The sequence below is a fragment of the Dermacentor variabilis genome, chromosome 3 (genome assembly GCF_050947875.1).
Source record: "Dermacentor variabilis isolate Ectoservices chromosome 3, ASM5094787v1, whole genome shotgun sequence".
In the NCBI taxonomy this organism is placed as follows: Eukaryota; Metazoa; Arthropoda; class Arachnida; order Ixodida; family Ixodidae; genus Dermacentor; species Dermacentor variabilis.
This window is the reverse complement of record NC_134570.1, coordinates 50,241,431-50,259,397: the sequence shown is the minus strand read 5'-3', so window position 1 is coordinate 50,259,397 and position 17,967 is coordinate 50,241,431. Positions and strand designations below refer to the sequence as shown.

The following is a 17,967-nucleotide window of genomic DNA, read 5'->3' as shown; positions in this document are numbered from 1 at the left end:
ATTTAACTTCTTTCATAATCTGGTTGACAACGGTGTTTGTCTAGAGGGACATCAAAGCCAAAAAAATAAGTTCAGATAGACAGGTACATTAGTGTCCTGAAGCCACAAATTCACTGTGGTTTCCTGCGAACAACATAGCATCCACAATTGAAAGCTGTGTAAGCGTGAGAAAGAGGCAGGGAGGGATGCCGTAAATTTGGGAAAGCCAGAAAGGTTTCGAAGTAAGCACTCCCGGTAATTGAGGATGTGCCGAGTGGCCAACGATAACAAAAAGCAGGTTGCGTTGCATTTGAAGAATGAAAAATGCTGTTCGGTCAGTTTCATCGGATTTTTCTTCAGAAGAGCTCATCACATCAGTCCATCTACGTTATCTGTCAGTATTTGGTGCCTTTTCTGAGCTGTCCATCCCCACAGAGTTTTAGGCGAAATTGCTAGTGGGAACTCCAGCACCGTGATTGTTCAGCTAACACAGAAATGACGGGTAGTACATGGATTTGCCTGAAATCTGCTACTGGCTTCAAATCTTCTTGTGGACGAAATAGGTATCCATTCAGATGCGTGATCATTACAGATTGTTACATTTATAATGAAATACATTGTTGAAGATTATCACTCTGCATAGTGACAAAGCCATTCGAAGCCAGAAGGACGATGTTTAGGCATATACATTTATATTATACCATCGTTTCCATGCTGTCTGAACAACCATACTTACAGCATCCGTAGGCACTAGCGCTGGAGTTTGCTGTTTGTAATTTTTGTAGGAAACTCTGTGGTCCTCCTGGCTTGCAGGGAGCATGCATCGAGCATAAGCTCGGAGGTCACCAGAGAGCAGAATTTGTGCGCTTTGCCGGCATATCGATCATGCTCCTAATTTCTTCTTGTGACGGGATTTTTTTCTCGGCATTTGAACCGTCGCTCGGCACAAAACAGAGATTCTTCAGGATCCTGTTCTGTGACTGCGGTTAAACTTAGTTGTCTACATTTGGTGTCCTGCTAAGTTGAGACATCTTTCAACGCTGCGTTTTGATTGATGCCCTGCTATGATTTGCGGGTAGGCTTCATGATCGACAAAACGTAGTGCAGAAAGATGGCTGAATTAAAACCATAGTGCTGCAGAAGTTGACGAAATATTTTGTGGAAGGGACACACCGATACCTAACTTAAGAGAGCAAGCAACAGGAGGACAGAATTTGTTCGCCATGGCGAGGCTGATATTGGGTTAGCTTACAAGCAGTTAGTGTGCATAATATGTCAAGGAATTCGGGAGCCACATGTGTGGGGGGGTATGATGCCTCGAACAAGTTGATGTGTCTGTATTTTCCCAGTGCACGCTTCCTCATCCCAGGGCTTGAGTTCACAAAGCCATTTGCAGGTGTTGGGGGCTGTACCTAAAGTTGCTGCCCACTTGAAACCAGTTGAGAATGTAACACGACATCATACCCTTTAAGGAAGTGCTGTTGAGATGCCGTATTTTAGAACAGCAATTTCTTAAAAGATACAGAAATATAAGCAAGGTCAACAAACTAGAGAGCTCACTTCCTCTCCCATCTTTTTGTTGGTGTATGTGTTTCAATGCTGCAGTGCATTTGCACCCACTCAGTTTTGGAGCGAAAGTACATTTAGCTGTTGGCGGCAGTTATTGCAGTTTCTGATAATTGGGTGCATGAGATGTTCTGGTGTGTTTCTTATCATTTCTGTTTTATTCTGGCAAATTACTGTATTAATTAGCATACATATGTGCATGCAAAAAAACAACCAATAGCTCCATTCACGAATACACAAATACACCAAGATATTGAGCAAAAAGGAAACAGAAAATGCTTTTCTCATCATATGAGTAATTCACCGGCATTATGTAATTTTTATTTCTTGGAATGCATTCATGCTTTGTGCTGGCGAACCACGTAGGTGGCTCACAGCTGACGTCACAGGTTCTGTTGAGGCTTTGCCACTCGTTAGAGCTCTTTTTAGGTGTGAAGAGGACGCAGCAATTTTTGCTGTGTGATCCCAGCTTTCGTATGCAGGGCAGCCTTATCCTCCTCCTCCTCTGCTTTTTCCATGTCTTTCAGTGTTGCATCCTTCCGTTGAGATTGCTGAAGAGAGTCAGTGGAGGCACTTGTTTTCATACTTGGGTCAGAGTCGCTAAAGCTTGATTGGAGCTGTTCTTGTCAAAAACATGTCTTCTGGTATGCGAGAATAATGTCAATTGTATTGGTGGGATGGGAAAGGAATGTTGTGAAGAAGGTGCCCTTTGCTGCGCTGATGCATTATTTCCTGTAATGCTTGGATCACTTTTCGAGTGAGCTTATTAGTTGTTCACTTCTCTCTTTACCTTTTTCTCTTTCTGCAGATATACATCTCTATGAACGGACATGAACAGATGCCGGTAAGTAAGCTTTTTTGCAGGCCAGAGCGTGCTTTTCTCTGCACTTGGCGCTGCATGGGCTATTGGTTTTTTGATTTTGCTAATTGTAGCTAACCCTAGCGTAATAGCTCTTGAACGCTGTGGAAAGTACAGCCTGTACTATGTAGTTATTACTTCATGGTATCTTTGGTGCCGCTGTTGTAATAATTTATACTTCCACTGGGTTTGTAAAAATTCTTGTTTGCTGTGTTCACCTTGCTTCTCACTGAAATTTTTTCTAGCTGTCTTTTAGTGGGAAATTTGCTAAAATAGTTTATAGCTGATCTCAAATGCTTTAGCGTAATTGACTCTGGTTAATTTGATTTCAATCCTGACGAAATTCTGGTTAATTCAATCCTGACGAAAGGTCCCTGCTGGTACTCATGCATTTCTATGGCCGAAACTTTTGCTATTTCAATCCTAATTGGCCTTCGCCAAATAATTGGAACTTGACCAGTTAGGATGCATGCGCCTGACCCCTATGGTGAACCAAATGGCGACTCCTTTATTGGCAGCATCTGTCCCGGCAGAGCTTAGGGGACAGTGAATGCATTGGAACACAAGTCATCTCCTGTTGAAAACGCTCATTTTCAGCCTGCCCTAGGAAGATTTTTAAGCAATAACAGTAGCTCACAATGTCTGATTAAGGTATTCATCCGATCCCAACGTGCACCTGGCCATTATTCTCCCATTCCCACAACTCTGAATGACTGTTTCCTCTTGTTCTGTCCATTTTAATTTCAACCAGATCTGGGCACCTCCTACACCGCCTCAGGATGAGAACGACCTGTACATTGACTACAGCGTGGGTTTTCTCTATGAGCCATCCGTCATGTCGGAATCCAGCCTGCCCGCTGTGTATATCAAGAAAGAGGCCAAGAGGCTCAAGGTGGACCCACTCTCCACAGGTTAGACGGCACGATTGTAGCTGTCTTATGCAAGCCTGTCTAGGCTGTTGCAGGAGGGGAAAGAAGCACGTAGTAGACTGTGTTCAGTACATATATAATTTGTCATGATCACCGTGAGTAGTTCCTGTTTCATCTTAGCACACTTATACTGAGTCTAAAATGTTCAACAAATTATTTTGGAGAAGGGATTATTTATGGACAAAAGAATGACCATTGTCTGGTATGTACGACCTGCTGTTCACATATACAAAATGGGATTCATCCTTGGCCAAATATTGCAGCTTGGTAATGTTGTAAAGCCAGCAGAAACATTTTGATCCTTGGGTTTTTGTCTGGCTGGGTGACATTGGGAGAAACATTCTCAACAAGCTACTTGGAACTCTTGTGTGTTGCAGCACTGCGCTCTTTCTTTTAGCATTGCTTGCCTTCCTTGGACTTTGCGGTTAACTCTTAAGATGAAGCTTTAGCTTGGAAGCTCCTATATAAATACATGGGAGCGGAGAAATCATCTGTCTTGGCACCCATTGCACCAGATTTGATGAGGTTTGTTGCATTTAAAGGCAAAAGTTAAATGTAATGACTGTCGGGTGCAAATCATTTATTTAGGTTGTCAGTTTTTAAGTAAAAATTGGCAAATGTATCAGATTTCGAGAAAATGAAACTCTGAACTTTAAAACACTGTAATTTGGCAGGGAAAAATGATATCACAATTCTGTCACTTGCAACTAATAGTACACTTAAATCGGGCAAAATTGACGCACCTCCGCTAAAGATGTTACGGGGATGAAAAAAGTCAGAAATATATTTACGGGATTTACAGGATATTTACAATAACTGTAGCAGCTGACAAGGTGGTAGACAACGCGCGAAGTTCAGAGTGTCGTCTTCGTTGGACCAAGCTTAAAACGTCTTCTTCGTCTGCATGTCACATTATACATGGCTCTCAAATAAACCACCAATATGTGAGCATAACTTTTGCAAAACCCTTTAAACTATGTAACAATTATGTACAATATAATTTGACATATCAAATTTGTCCTCTTTGGATGCTCTTGTCTAATGGATGCAGTTTACAGAACTGCGATATCTGCTTTTGGTGCGGAGCTACGATTTTATAAATTTCATGCTTCCATTTTTTTCGAACTTGCCAATTTCTGAAAATTTCTTTGAAGAAATTTAGGCCTGAAATTGAAATTCTGCTTCCGACAGTCACTAGAATTTAACTTTCTCTCTCGAAGGCAACAAATTTAATTAAAATCAGCCCAGCGCTTTTCTCAGAAAAATGTTTCTGCATTCTACATGTACATTCAAACCCACTTATTACAATATTCAAGTGCCACGAAAATTTCATTGTTATAACCGATAATTGTTATAACCAGTGTTGCATGAAAAAAAAAATCAAAATGGGGAAAGGCATAGCTGTTCCGAGAAAACTACACTGGTGGGGAGGTCAGTTCTTCTCCCCACTACCTTCCTCTGTACGGCCTCTGATTGTGTCGACTCGTTTAACTGTTTAACGCTGATTCCTGCATGCTGTAAGTGCGTGTTGTTAACAAACCGCGGCTGTTGGTGTTCAAGATTGACACTGCTATAAAAACAACTGCAAACAGGGCTCAAGGCATCGCTTTGGTGGCCCCGAAAGGCACCTTTTAAAAATTTGGAGGACGCTTCAGCTTTGCCTTTAAGAGTGGAACGCGATAGTATTAAAAGATTCCTGACTGCTTCTCATGCTTCCCGGCAACTGCAGCGTATGTAACCGTAACGTTTACTGGGAAACACTTGCGGCGAACGCTATGCACGAAGGCAGGCTTCCTGGTAGAAGCGCGGCCTCATGCATGGGCCGCAATGTGGCCAAGGCAAGCGCCATCTGGAAGTGTTTCAAGGAAGTGGGTGCACCGCTACGTGGACTCTGAGATATTCATGCGCCGGCGCGCGCAAATGGCGGATGGCGTCGGCGATCTGTGAATTTTTGAAACGCTGGAAAAGGGGTTTGTTTGAGTTTTCGCGTAACGGAAGTACGTTTTCTTGTATATTAAAATTACAATTCGAGAGCTATCATGTCTGTAGGTTGTGTATGAGTTATACTTCATGATTTTTCTACGTATTTTAGCTTGAGAAATGCAATTAGTTTAGTGATTTTCTTGTGCCATGTGGAGGGTATGGGTGGTTCGAAAATCTTTTTTGCCGAAACGACGTCCGACGCCGACACCGGATATTCCGCAACACGAGCTCCTTAACGCTATTGCATTAAAAATGCGGAAGGTTGCTGTAGCAGCATCTCAGCTTGAGAAATCGAGACGAAACGCTGGGATCAGATCGCCACAAGCATCTCGCCACGTACTTCCTACTGGATTGCACGAGAAAAGCGCGTGTCCGTCAGCCTTGCTTGCATTACGCAAAGCTTGCCGGCATCTTTCTCCAAGGCATCCAGGTGCCCCACGTAATGAAGTGGAAAGTCCCTCGCGAAAAAGAGCCCATGAGGGACTGAGTCATCTACAGGACCTCCTGTGAGGTCAACGTTGAGGCAGCCTGCACTACTGCGTCAGTGCCACCATCGTGGCAGTCGCTGTCGTTATTCGATGCAAGCACATTCACGACGATCGTCTCACCGGGTAAAGCACTTCGTTTGATTGAATCCCGGCCACGTAGGCCGCATTTCGATGGGGGCGAAATGCGAAAACACCCGTGTACTTAGATTTAGGTGCACGTTAAAGAACCCCAGGTGGTCGAAATTTCCGGAGTCCACTACGACGTGCCTCATAATCAGAAAGTGGTTTTGGCACGTAAAACCCCATAATTTAATTTTTTCTTTAAAGCACTTCGTTTCCAAATCTATAGCCGTGTGCCTTCTTTTCACCAGCAATGTTGTGCATTGCCAGTGCTCAGCAGGTGGATCAGCCATGTTACGTTTCAATGGTGAGTCAAACGAGGCTGATAAACTACGTGGCCAGGAACGACTTCGACGCAACGAACAAAGACAAGCATGAAATCCGTTAGCATGATTGCGCAGAATGAGGGCCCAGCGAGCATGGGAGCAGTGCTGGCACTGTTGTCAGCGCAGTTGGGGTGGTCCATTTGTGTTTCAGAGGGTGGCCATCGGGTGGCGTGGCGCAGAGCTATGGGCGCAGCCCATTCCTTTCGGAGGGGTGTAAGGGCGATGGCAGAGATCTCTCATGGAGAGAAGCACGTGGCGGCAGTTGGGGTGGCAGGCGATCGTGCAGCGGCTTCCATTTCACTTTACTTTTTTTCTTTTCAAGGATTTCGCATTCCATTACCTTTCCGCACAGACACCCAACAGCCAGACTTCATTCTCATAACCGATAATGCAGCATGGGGACATTGTAGTAAGCAGGTTATTTCTCCATAGAAAACATACAAAAGTTGCCGGTGCAGCAGCTTTTCATTGTTATAACCGATATATTGTTAAAACTGGTATCGTTATAAGTGGTTTCGACTGTATTTGAATAGGCGACATTCCTCTTTGAGGGAATGCTGCTCACTGATGATAAAGAGGACCTGAGAGCAACAGCTCATCAACTTCAACAGAATAGATGGTCTGATAGGAAGTGCCAAGTAGATATCCACGTGCACAACTGAATTAGCTGTAAGGGCCTTTAGTCATAGCTATAATCAGATGCATAGTGATAACTACATGGTGCCTGCCTAAACTGTTTGCTGCACCTCACTTGTGCAGTCGCAGCTGCACGCAAGCAGAAGAGCCGCAAGGAAGATGCCGTGCACATCCCCAAGTCGCTGTTCGACCGCCCGACGGCAGCCATCCTCAAGATGCGGCGTGAGGCCAAGCTCCAGAAAGTTAAGAACCTGATGGTGTGCGGGGCGGGCCAGCTTCCCCCCAAGGCCCTGGCTTCCTTGCCCTCACGGCCGCTCGCTCAGCAGGGCGGCTTCCTGGCGGCACGCCCACTCCTGGACCTCTCGCCAGACATGCCGGAGTGGTTGATACACGAGGACTGGGCTATTCTTCAGGTGAGTGTGGGTGGATGTGCTTGCTCCGCGGTAAGCTGGTTGTCGTCAGTGTCAGTGCCTGGGATGGAGACCTATTGAGAAACGGATAATGGTGTCCAGAAGTTTGAGAACGCCATGTGCTGGTGGCTCTTCTGCTGTAGAATTGTTCATTTGTCTGGCTTGAGAGAGGCAGTGTCATTGAGTGAGAAGGGATTCCTGTCCATCCCACAGCTACTAACCCGTCGTTGCCCTCGCCTACCAGAACACTTATTAGCAGGGATTTTACACTCTGTGCACATAGCATGCAATGACTGGTTAATACCATGGTTTAGCTTGGCAAATGATGGATTGTTTGGTGATACCTTCTTTATTTTTATTTTTTTTTATTTTGCATGTTCAGATATGACAATAAGAAGGGATCAGCCTCGCAAAGTATCTCTCATTTGTTTATTTAACCATCATTAGTCTTATGACACTCATAAATCATAGCACGCACTCAAATTTTCTCCAGTGTCATATTTTAAGCATATTTGTAGCCTAGCATGTAGCTGCACCTTCATGTGGAGGCCACTTGTGCCTGTGGTATAGCTAAGACTATTTACGATTAACCCTGTGAAACTCTCCGTTAAGCTGAACAGTCCAAAGTTTTGTGCTTTGATGGCTCATTTTTGTCACTTATGTATAGCCATAATAAGGGCAGCATGAACATGTTCCCAGTATCCCACTCAGTTTTTAAAACGAGTCTGCTGTTCGTGCAGTGCCCATGTGTTTTCCATTACATTCACTTTGCATTTTTGTTGGATGCATTTTTCAGGTAATTCAGCAGCTGCAGGACATCCCACTGAACTTGACAGTGCTCTCGCCAGGCCACACGCCGAACTGGGACCTTGTTGCAGACGTGGTTAACACAGTCAGCCGCATCTACCGTTCCCCAAAGCAGTGCAAGGACCGCTACGAGTCCGTCATTGTGCCCCGTGAAGAAGGCAAGATCTTGTACGACACCAACCCCAAGAAGCAGAAGAAGACCAAGGGCATTTACAAGGTGAAACTTCACTACGCTGTCATGGATGCCTTGCGCACTTGTGCCAGCAGTATCATTAAGCTGAGTGACTTGCTCTGGAAGCTGCATACTGTTGAAAGGGCCAGTCACCAGCTCCCCTTGCAAATTTTGGTTATACACTGGAAGTTGTGGGATGCTGTCTAGGGAGTATTTTACGACAAGAATTTTTCTACTAGATTCAGTATTAGAAGAGATGGGACAAATTTAAATGCCACATTGCCATGCAGCCAGGAGGTGAGCTTAACTGCCATCGTAGAGACTGCTCCCTTCCTGCCTTGATTAGTAAAGCACAATGCCTCCCTGCCTTGTCCCACACCGGAGGCGAGGAACTGCGCGGTGTTTACACGGTGACCTCCTCCTCTTTCTTTCATTTGTTTTCTTCTATTTGTTTTCCTACACAGCCCATTTTTCGTTGTGGTATGGCTGGCTCTGTTTTGATCAAATCACCAAGGCCATGCGCCACAGTCACATCTGGCTGCCTAGCTCTCTCAGGCTCTCTGGCCTGGAAATGGGGCTGCCTTGAGCGGAAGGGCGCGCAGTCTTCTGTGTGAAGTGTGACCTGTTTTTGCACCGTGCGCCCTTTTGACGCTTTTGCAGGCGATGCCGGTGGCGCAGACCGCTTTGAGTGTCCGTATAGTCGTTGTCGCCGTACAAGTGTTACCATTCTCGTCAGTGTTTGACTGGCCAAGCTTGGTCTCTTCCATTCCAGACGAAGAACAACAAGCCCATGAGGACGGGCCAGCTGTTCTCCCAGGACTGCAACCAGGCCTTCACCATGCTTTACAATACTCGCTTCGACACGATCCGGGCGGTGGCCAGCAAGCGGACGCCCACCCTCAAGCCCACCTTCACCGCCAACCCGTTGGTGAAGAACCCCAAGCATGCGGCCGTGCTGGCTGACAATGGCATCTCCTACGATCAGCCCCTCCCTCCGGCTAGGCTGGCAGCAATCCGGGCAGAGCGCATTGCCAAGGAGAAACAGAAAAGCCAAATGGCTGCTGCCGTGAGTACTACTTCTGTCGCAGGGATGAAGCATGGGTCGAGAACTAGCTCCTTTTATTGGGCAGCTGCATGGTACACGGGTAACTGCAGAAAGGCCAGCGTGTCATATTTGCTGCAGTAAGTTTGACAACCTCAAAATTGTGGAGGAAAGGTAATGCAGTGCAAAGCCCGTACTGGTGTTTTTGATACTCTAAAGTGAGTTTCACTTGTGGATAGTTGAGCAAGGCAATTATTGATTATTCACCTGCCACATTTCAATAGGGGCCGAATGCAAAAGTGCTTGTACACTTTGATTTAGGTGCAAGCTAAATAATTCCAGGCAGTCAATATTACTCTGGAGTTCCCCATTACAGCCCGCTCCATAATTGGATTGTGGTTTTGTTAAGTAAAATACACCAAATCTATATTTCTGAAAATTTTAGTCATATTCAAATCATTACAATGCTGAAAAATGTTTACTCAAGTAACATTTCATAGTTTTCATAAAAATTAAAGTACTTTCTGTGGCCGGAAATCAATGTAAACAAGTTGTCATTTCCCTTGATGTGGAATGGTGGTTCTGCTTTTTGGGGCCTAATGGTACAGAAAGGGAAAGGCTGCTACACACAGAAGCACAGAGCTGAATAACGTTTCTTGTCTTTCATGTGGATTGCAGGTTTAAACGTGTTTGACTTTTATGTTCTGGATGTTCTGGCTGTAGCCGCTTCAGTCACAGTGCACTTGCACACATTTGGGTTCACAGTTTATTTTCTTCAGTGCTGTCTAACAGCGGCAATAAAAAAATTTACATTGAGCTGCGAGTCAGTTGCGCTCTCTGCTTCAACTGACTCTGCTCTGAGTCAGTTGCTTGCTTTTGGGGACTCCGCTACTGGGTATCGCTACACATGACCACTTTAGTAGAAGCACTGCCGTGGTTAATGGGGATACAGTGGAATCTCGGTGATATGAACCCGGCTGATACAAATTTTGGTGTGATACGAATTCGTAAAATTCTCCTACCGAAATGCATTGTGTGCAGCGGGCCAAAATTCGGATGTTCCGAACACTTTTCCGCGTCGCGGCGGGTAAAGAAATAATTGCACCTCTGAGTTTGGGGGTGTAATCTTGGCAACGGCAGCCGCATTTCGACGGGGGGTAAAATACAAGGATGTTCATTTACCTCAATATAACTAACTGGTAAAGAAACTGAGGTGGTCAAATTCAGTCTGTAGACCCCCAGCATGCCTTGCATGCCTTGTTTATAATCAAATGGTTGTTGTTGCACGTGAAACCCCAGAATTTGTTCTGGAAATTATTCTTTTTTTTTTGCTTCAGATGTACTTTTGGCTGCTGAAAAGGAGTGTCAACCATAGATTTGTGTCTGTAGGCAGCGGCAGAGGCCCAGCGTCAGCAGCAAGCGCAGCAGCAGCAGCAGCACCAACAGGGACAGCCGCAGGTGCTGGGGCACGTGGCACCAGCAAGCACGCAGACGCTGTCGCAGCCGGCAGCCGTGGCTGCTGCCCAGGGAGTGACCGGGCAGGCCGCGGCAGCCGTGGTGGCCGCAGCGAGTCCCGCAGCAGCAGGGGTCGTGGCTGCTGCCAGCCCGGCTACTGCAGCTGCGCTGCTTGTCCAACAGCAACAGCAGCAACAGCAGGTGGCTGCCACTCAGGCTGTGCTGGCCACTCTCGGCCAGGCGCAGCAGTTACAGCCAGTCGCAGGACAGCTGTCCAAGGCAAGTGAGGTGTTTTGATCCCAACTGCAATGAAATTTTGAAAAGAAAAAGCCTATTTGAATGTAGTGTATATATAGATGAGCCTCCATGCAAAATCTGTCGTTGGAAGTATGAGCAATAGTGTCATGGAAAGTTCACAAAAATACCCATTTTTGGTGCCAAAACGTTAAAAAGAAGAAAGAAAACTCGCGATAACCAAGACATGCTGCTGTTCGTTCCTGTCAGCAGACTTGAATCGTATATGTTTGCCGGCCGCTAGATCCCTTGTGAACATGAAATGGCACAAAGCTCGCGCGTTCGAGAACAGTATATAGCCACTCGTCTAACGTGGAAGCGATGGCACGCAGTTTCTTGTTGTGGTACCAGCAAATCTCAGCCCGGGTAGTCGCACACCGCATTCACAGCTCTCGCCGCCATACCTATTGCAATAAGCATCTTCACCTACCTGTTTTACTGCATCTGGTGCATAGTGCTATTGGTAGCATACTGCACGCTTTTAGTAGGTGATATTCCAAAGCCACCTGCCACCTGCAGCCATTCTCTGCTGCAGGTGGCTTAATGTGGGCATCACGTTTCGGCGTCGCCCATATTTGGCGTCACCCACCTTGGAACACTAACAATAAGAAAAAGAGAAAATGAATCTCAGGCTGCTGGAGCACCACCAGCTCGATGCGTGTCAGCATCTTTTGCTACAACAATTCGCATGACGCTTCTCATTATGTAAATGTCCACAATAGTTGAGTCTGTAGAATTTTCCTTTAGTTACTTCGGGTCGTACATTTTCCCTGTTTGTGTGCTTTTTCTTGCATTTTTTTTCCAAAATGCATGAACGAGGTGCTACTGTACCATAAAGCACTCAACAGCTCCATTTCGTTTCAGTTTCCCATTCCTGTCTCAATGCAATACACAATACAAAAATGACAACGTGCGTAGTGCCTTACCTGTTTGATGCATTGGTGTCTCCTATGGTAACGATTCTCGCCGAGTAGACACATCAATATTTCCCGCCAAAATATCCTACCAGAAGAAGCTGCTGACCCAGGCCATATTCGTAGAGCATAAACGCAAGCTTGCAGAAACCGCAGAAATGTTAATGCACGTCTTGGGCTGATCGGCTCTCGCAAGCTCTGTGTGCTTCAACATCTCATGCTGCAAGGATTGCCGCAACGCTTTGCATGCGAGTTGAGATGCGAGTTGAGCTCGGCAAATTTTTTAGTGACTTCGGATGTCACATTTTTTTCGCATTTCCTCCCCAATACATTCCCCAAGATGCATGAACGAGGTTCTACCGTACATTAGTACATAATTTCCATAATGCATAACGGAGCTCACGGACACAAAAAGAAATACGTGAGGTGAGCGCTGAATATATAATTGTGGTTAGCTCACGCGAGTACCGTATTTACTCGAATCTAGGCCGGCTCTGACTCTAAGTCGACCCCCGAATGTCCGAAGCCAGAAAAAATTAAAAAATTTCCCTCGAATGTAGGCCGAACAAAAATGTGAGGACAGCGTTCACAAAATGAAAACAGCATTTATTTAATATGAACCTGCTGAGCTCACTCTGCATTATATCACTCCTAGCCTCCTTGCTATAGCCCAGACCACACGCACGCTTGCAAATGTGTGCAAGCTCGCATCCGTGCGCCCATGCCTGAGCAGACAGTATGGCAAGGCTTGCATGCATCTAAATGTGGCGCGATCTCTGTGAACAGCTCCTCTCAGTTATCGCACGCTTATTTTCCTTGTCGCTGTCATCTCGTCGTTGCAGCACACGCAAAAGGCGTCCCCTGTTGCCCCTGTCCAATGACGGGCATTTTTCTCATCGATGCTGAAGTCCCGCCTAGCTTGAACGTTTCACGATGCCTCTGCGGCTAGCATAACTTTGCATTTGAAAGCAGCACCATAGTGGCATCGCCTGTTTGGTGCCATTATGATAACGCCATGCTATGGGCCACGCCGCTCCGATACAACACAGGTTTAAATAGTGACGTCGCTCATGTGCTTCAGTTGGCTACTGGCACAGCTAATAGCGGCTGCGATGCTGACTTTTCTACGATGCCGGCTATGCACCATATTTATAATTTTCAATTACAAACTGGCGAATTTTTTAAACTCCTCGAATTTAAGCCGACCCTAGAGTTTGGTGGATGATTATATGAAAAAAAAAATAAAAGGAAACTATCGGCCTAAATTTTAATAAATATGGTATGTCTACAAATATTGTCGGAAATCTTATTCAACTAACACGATGATGATAGAAACATTGCCTACCGCCATTTACATTGTGAAGAGTGCTTGTCATACACCAAAATAAGTGACGATCACTCGCGATAAGCTGATGTTGTTAAGAATGGCCAACTGCAGCTAAATTGCATTCTGGCTAAATTGATTATAAATTACTTTTATATGATATGGAAGCAATATTGGCAAAACTGCAGGGCTGCTAATTGCCTAATTTTCTTAGTGGCAGCCTTTAAGTAACCATTTAAGCAGACAATGCGTGCAGATGATGGTGGTTAGCGAATATGATGCAAATCCCAGACTATGGCTTCCAGCTGATAGCTGTGCAAACAAGGGCCTGCATTGCATGCCATTCGTTAGGTCGGGGAGGTGCAGTGGCCTTCAATGTTGCTACATCTCTTCTCTCCCTCTCGTGCTTCGTTTCAGAATGTCACCACGGTGGCATTGGCCAAATCCGGTGGCATCTTGGTTAGCACTGCGGTTACAGCCACGACAGCTGCTGCAGGAGGTGTTGTCAGCGCTGCCCCAACGTTCGCTCTCACCAAGGTTCCCGTAAGTCAACATTCATGAAGCGCTTTGAGGAAAAAAAGAGAGAGAGAGAGAGCAGTCGTTTAATGGGGCCTGTGCTCCATCACTGTTGTCTAGAGAGATGTTGCATTGTACTGCAAATAAATAAGAATGCAGTGCTGCTGCAGTCTGCAGATTGATGATATTGTAATGAAGAATATGTGGTTTTGCAGGTTTGTGTGGCTTTCCTTGCACTCTAGCACTGCCTTTCAGACGCTAAATCTGCCCTAGAACATACGATTCTTCATTGAGCCACACAACGTATTGTTCTTCTATACTGAAATAATGGGGGCTGCACATTTCACTTCCATCAGTTGATGACATTGGTGAATTCAACTCTCTTCATAGTTTGAAGTCAAGGAAAGCACCTGCACTTTTCAAGAACTCTGATATTCAATCCGGTTTTGTGCCCCTCACTGGAGCCAAAATAGTGAAAGTCAACTGCATCGTAATCACAAGTAAGCATGAAAGGTATCCAGCAAGGACAGGCTTCTGTCGTCCAGTTAAACTTAATATCGAATTTGCATCTGACACAAGAATACCTTGTTGCACATTAAATTTCTGTAAAACAAATAACACGAAATTACTGGCGCAGTGTAGTTGTCATTGTGTCTCATCAGTACCCTGTAGAACTTAATGCATCGAAATTACTGCCACAACAGTCTTCAGCAGGCACACTTTCGCTTCAGTGACGCTATTGTAGAGCAAGCCCAGGCAGTGCCACCCCAAAGGAGAAAAAAAGTAATACTCTTAAGCTACCCTTGCAAGCCCTGATGCTAAAAAAATGTTGACTGATTGAAATACAAGTATGCACTGTCCAAGAAAGTCCAAAAATAGCATTTGTAACAGTCATGTGGCAGCTGACCATCCGAATCATTGTCATTGTCGTCACAAGATGGTGACAGAACAAGTTCTCACGTGGCTCGCAAGGGCAGTGACCTGCCACTTTTATTGTGAAAGCTATTTTGTGCCAAGCTGCTTTGCTCAGTGCAGTTGCTGGCTCATTTTTCGGACACCGAAGGCACCATGTGCACACCCAACAATACTTATCAGTCTAGTTCATGCGTGTGATCACGTGCTCAATTGCTGACGAGGTGTGCTGTTACAGACATATTTATGACAGGCTTTCCCCCGACTGCTTGTAGTTAGCCACTGTGGCAGCCTTAACAAATTTTCATCACAGCTACACCGCTTAGGCCTAACCTGGGCTTAACCAGTGCACCTTCATCTATTTAGAGTCTGCAACTGAAGTTGCGTCTTGGTGCCAGATCTGCTGTGTTTGCCGCATCATTCACACATATGTTCGAGAAATTAAGTGGCACACTGTGTGGTATCTGAAATTTCGGTTACCATGTTGCATGGATTATAGGGGTAACCTATAACATATAATTTTTTACCGTATTTACCCAAACTTAGGCCGGCCCCGATTCTGAGCTGACCCCCAAATGTCTGACGCCAGAAAATATTTTTAAAAAACTTGCCTCGAATGTAAGCCGAACAAAAAAATTGAGGACAGCGTTCACAAAATGAAAACAGTATTTATTTAATATGAACATGCCGAGCTCTCTACGTCATCATTGTTGCTATCCTTGTATGCTTGCGGATGGGCGCAAGCTCACGTTTGCACAATCTTGGTGAACAGCTCCTCTATGTTATCACACGCTTATCTTCCTTATCGCTATCATAGCCTTGTTGTGGCACACGCAAAAGGCGTCTTCCATTTCCCCCTCCAACAACAGATGTTTTTCTCATCGATGCTGACATCCTGCCCGGCTTGAACATTTGACGATGCCTGTGCGGCTAGCACAACTTTTCGTTTGTGGCATAGCCTGTGTGGTACCATTACGATACTGCCACACCGCACATTGATACTTATCCACAGTACCGATACGACACAGGTTAAAATGGTGCTGTCGCTTGTTTACTTCGGTTAGCTACTAGCCTGGCTAATAGTGGCTGCGATACTGACGTTTCTAGATGGCGCTAGCTATGCACCATATTTATCATTTTCAATTACAAACTGGCATGTTTTTTTTAAATCTTCTAATCTAAGCCGACCCTAGAGATTGGTATATGATTGTTTGAAAAAAAAACTGTCGGCCTAGATTAGAGTAAATATGGTATGTCCATATTTATTATATTGAGGTTGAACTTGGGCATTAACTCTCTGGCTCCATCTGTGGTGGGCAGTGGATGGGAAAATACTGTAATTTGATGAGTTGGAGCTTTTTCTTTTCTGCGTAACAAACTTCTGCTTTAGTAGAAGTTTCAAAACTGGCAAAAACTATTGAGATTACAGAAGTTCCAAGATAAAAAAAAAAAGGTATCAGTGCACCAGATGGACATCTCAAGTTCAGAACACTTATGCATTCCACAATTGCGCAGCTACAGTTTGCACATAAAAACACATGGTATGTCCTGGCATGTTAGCCTGAGTGGTCTGAAAGCAACAGAAAAAGCAAGAAAATTTGGAAAGTATTTTGAAAGTATCAATTCTTCCCTTTCAAAGGTATAGGCAGTAGCGCAATGCAGTTTTCACAAAAGTGCACAGAAAGACAAATTTTCTTCAGTGACAACACATTTTGTAGCCAGAATTGTTACATTTTCTATCTACAGGTGTGGGGCTTTACTTTCAACCTTGATATAACGAACTTGAATGCAGTTAAAACTTGTCATAACGAAACTGGATAGTACTTAGGTACTTGCATAATTTCAGTATAACAATATTTCAGCATAACGAAGTAAAGTGCTTGTTTTAGCATCTTCGTTTTGTCAAGGTTTAACTGTAGTTTGTACAGCAATGCTACACTGCCACCTGTTAGTGAGAAATGAACTGTTTTGGCAGGTTGCCCATTTACATTGCACGCTGTGAAGATGACGTCAAAATGGCCTTGCTCTTTCCTAAATCAGGTTACGGCAGTGGCTACTCTGAGTACTGCTGCTCTACGGCCACAGCGACCGCAGCCGCCAGTCGTTACGGCCACCACCACCATGACAGTCCAGGAGATGGTTGCTGTGGCAACGGGCCAAGTTCGTGGGCTGCCGGTCAGCAGTGCTATCACCACTGCAGGCGGCAGCACTCCTGCTGTGGTCTCGGTCACCAACCTCACCTCTGCCCAGCTGCAACCTGCTCCGCAGAGGATCTCAGCTGTAGCGGCCGGTGAGTAACCGACTGGCCATCCACATATCTGACTTTTACTACAGGGATTGCTTTTACAATCACCGACTGATCACTTGGATCAGTTACTTGGACAATTTTGTGGAACCATCACTCGCCATGTGGCATATATGTAATGCAATATCTATAGTACTCATGGAATGAAATGTGTTAATTTAGGGATAGTCAGTGGGGCATACAGTAGAACCCCGCTGTTACGTTCCTCACTGCTGCGTTTTCCCGGCTGCTACGTCGTTTTCATCCGGTCCCGGCATAGCTTCCATAGGATCCAATGTATAAGGAACCCCGCTGTTACGTCGTAGCTGTGAAAACGTTCCCGCATGATACGTCGCAACTTAGCCCCCCGAACCCGCCTGGGCTAAAGTAGGCAACGCGCTCCAACCGCCATTTTGGCTTTTGACGAGTTTTGGCCGGGCCTGGCTATGGAACTGGCTGCAAGAAGCCGCACGCCAGTTCGAGAGGCCGCCATCGAATTGGCGTGCGGCTTCTTGCAGCCAGCTCCATAGCCAAGCCCGGCCAAAACTCGCCAAAAGCCAAAATGGCGGTCACATACGACGACTACGTCGCCGTGGATGTTGTTGTCGGGACGTCAGAGTGTCAGAGCATCGCCGAGATCGTTGGGATCTCGGTCGCGAGTGAAGTCGCAGACTGCGATGCACGAGCCGCATGATGCCGGGGAGTTGCCAAATCGTAGCTTTCGAAAAGCCGTTGCGGCTCTGGACCTCCTCCGCAGGTACGTCGCACCTCACAGCGACGCTGACAGCAATGCGGCCTTCCAGGCTATTGAGAAACGTGTGGTGATTTCTAGCGAGCGAAAGAAACGGCAAGCCACAATTCTGGACTTTTTTTTAGGTCCTAAGCGCACTCTGTGGAAATAAATTGTCTATAGTTGAAGCTGCACTTTTTTTCATTCATTTTCGGAGCTTT

General features: G+C 45.6%; 1 protein-coding gene across 6 annotated transcripts in view; it reads left to right on the top strand.

Annotated features, from left to right (window-relative positions):
* dom (domino helicase) overlaps positions 1-17,967 on the top strand; it is a 148,386-nt gene that overhangs the window by 101,377 nt on the left and 29,042 nt on the right. For 5 of the 6 annotated variants that reach the window (XM_075685054.1, XM_075685052.1, XM_075685053.1 and 2 more), the window contains 8 exons: positions 2,354-2,389; positions 3,156-3,315; positions 7,010-7,299; positions 8,093-8,320; positions 9,048-9,341; positions 10,707-11,051; positions 13,722-13,847; positions 16,773-17,022. In XM_075685054.1, coding sequence (XP_075541169.1) covers positions 2,354-2,389; positions 3,156-3,315; positions 7,010-7,299; positions 8,093-8,320; positions 9,048-9,341; positions 10,707-11,051; positions 13,722-13,847; positions 16,773-17,022 — 1,729 coding nt within the window. The remainder of the gene's footprint in view (positions 1-2,353; positions 2,390-3,155; positions 3,316-7,009; positions 7,300-8,092; positions 8,321-9,047; positions 9,342-10,706; positions 11,052-13,721; positions 13,848-16,772; positions 17,023-17,967) is intronic. The other variant, XM_075685056.1, reaches the window with a different exon arrangement.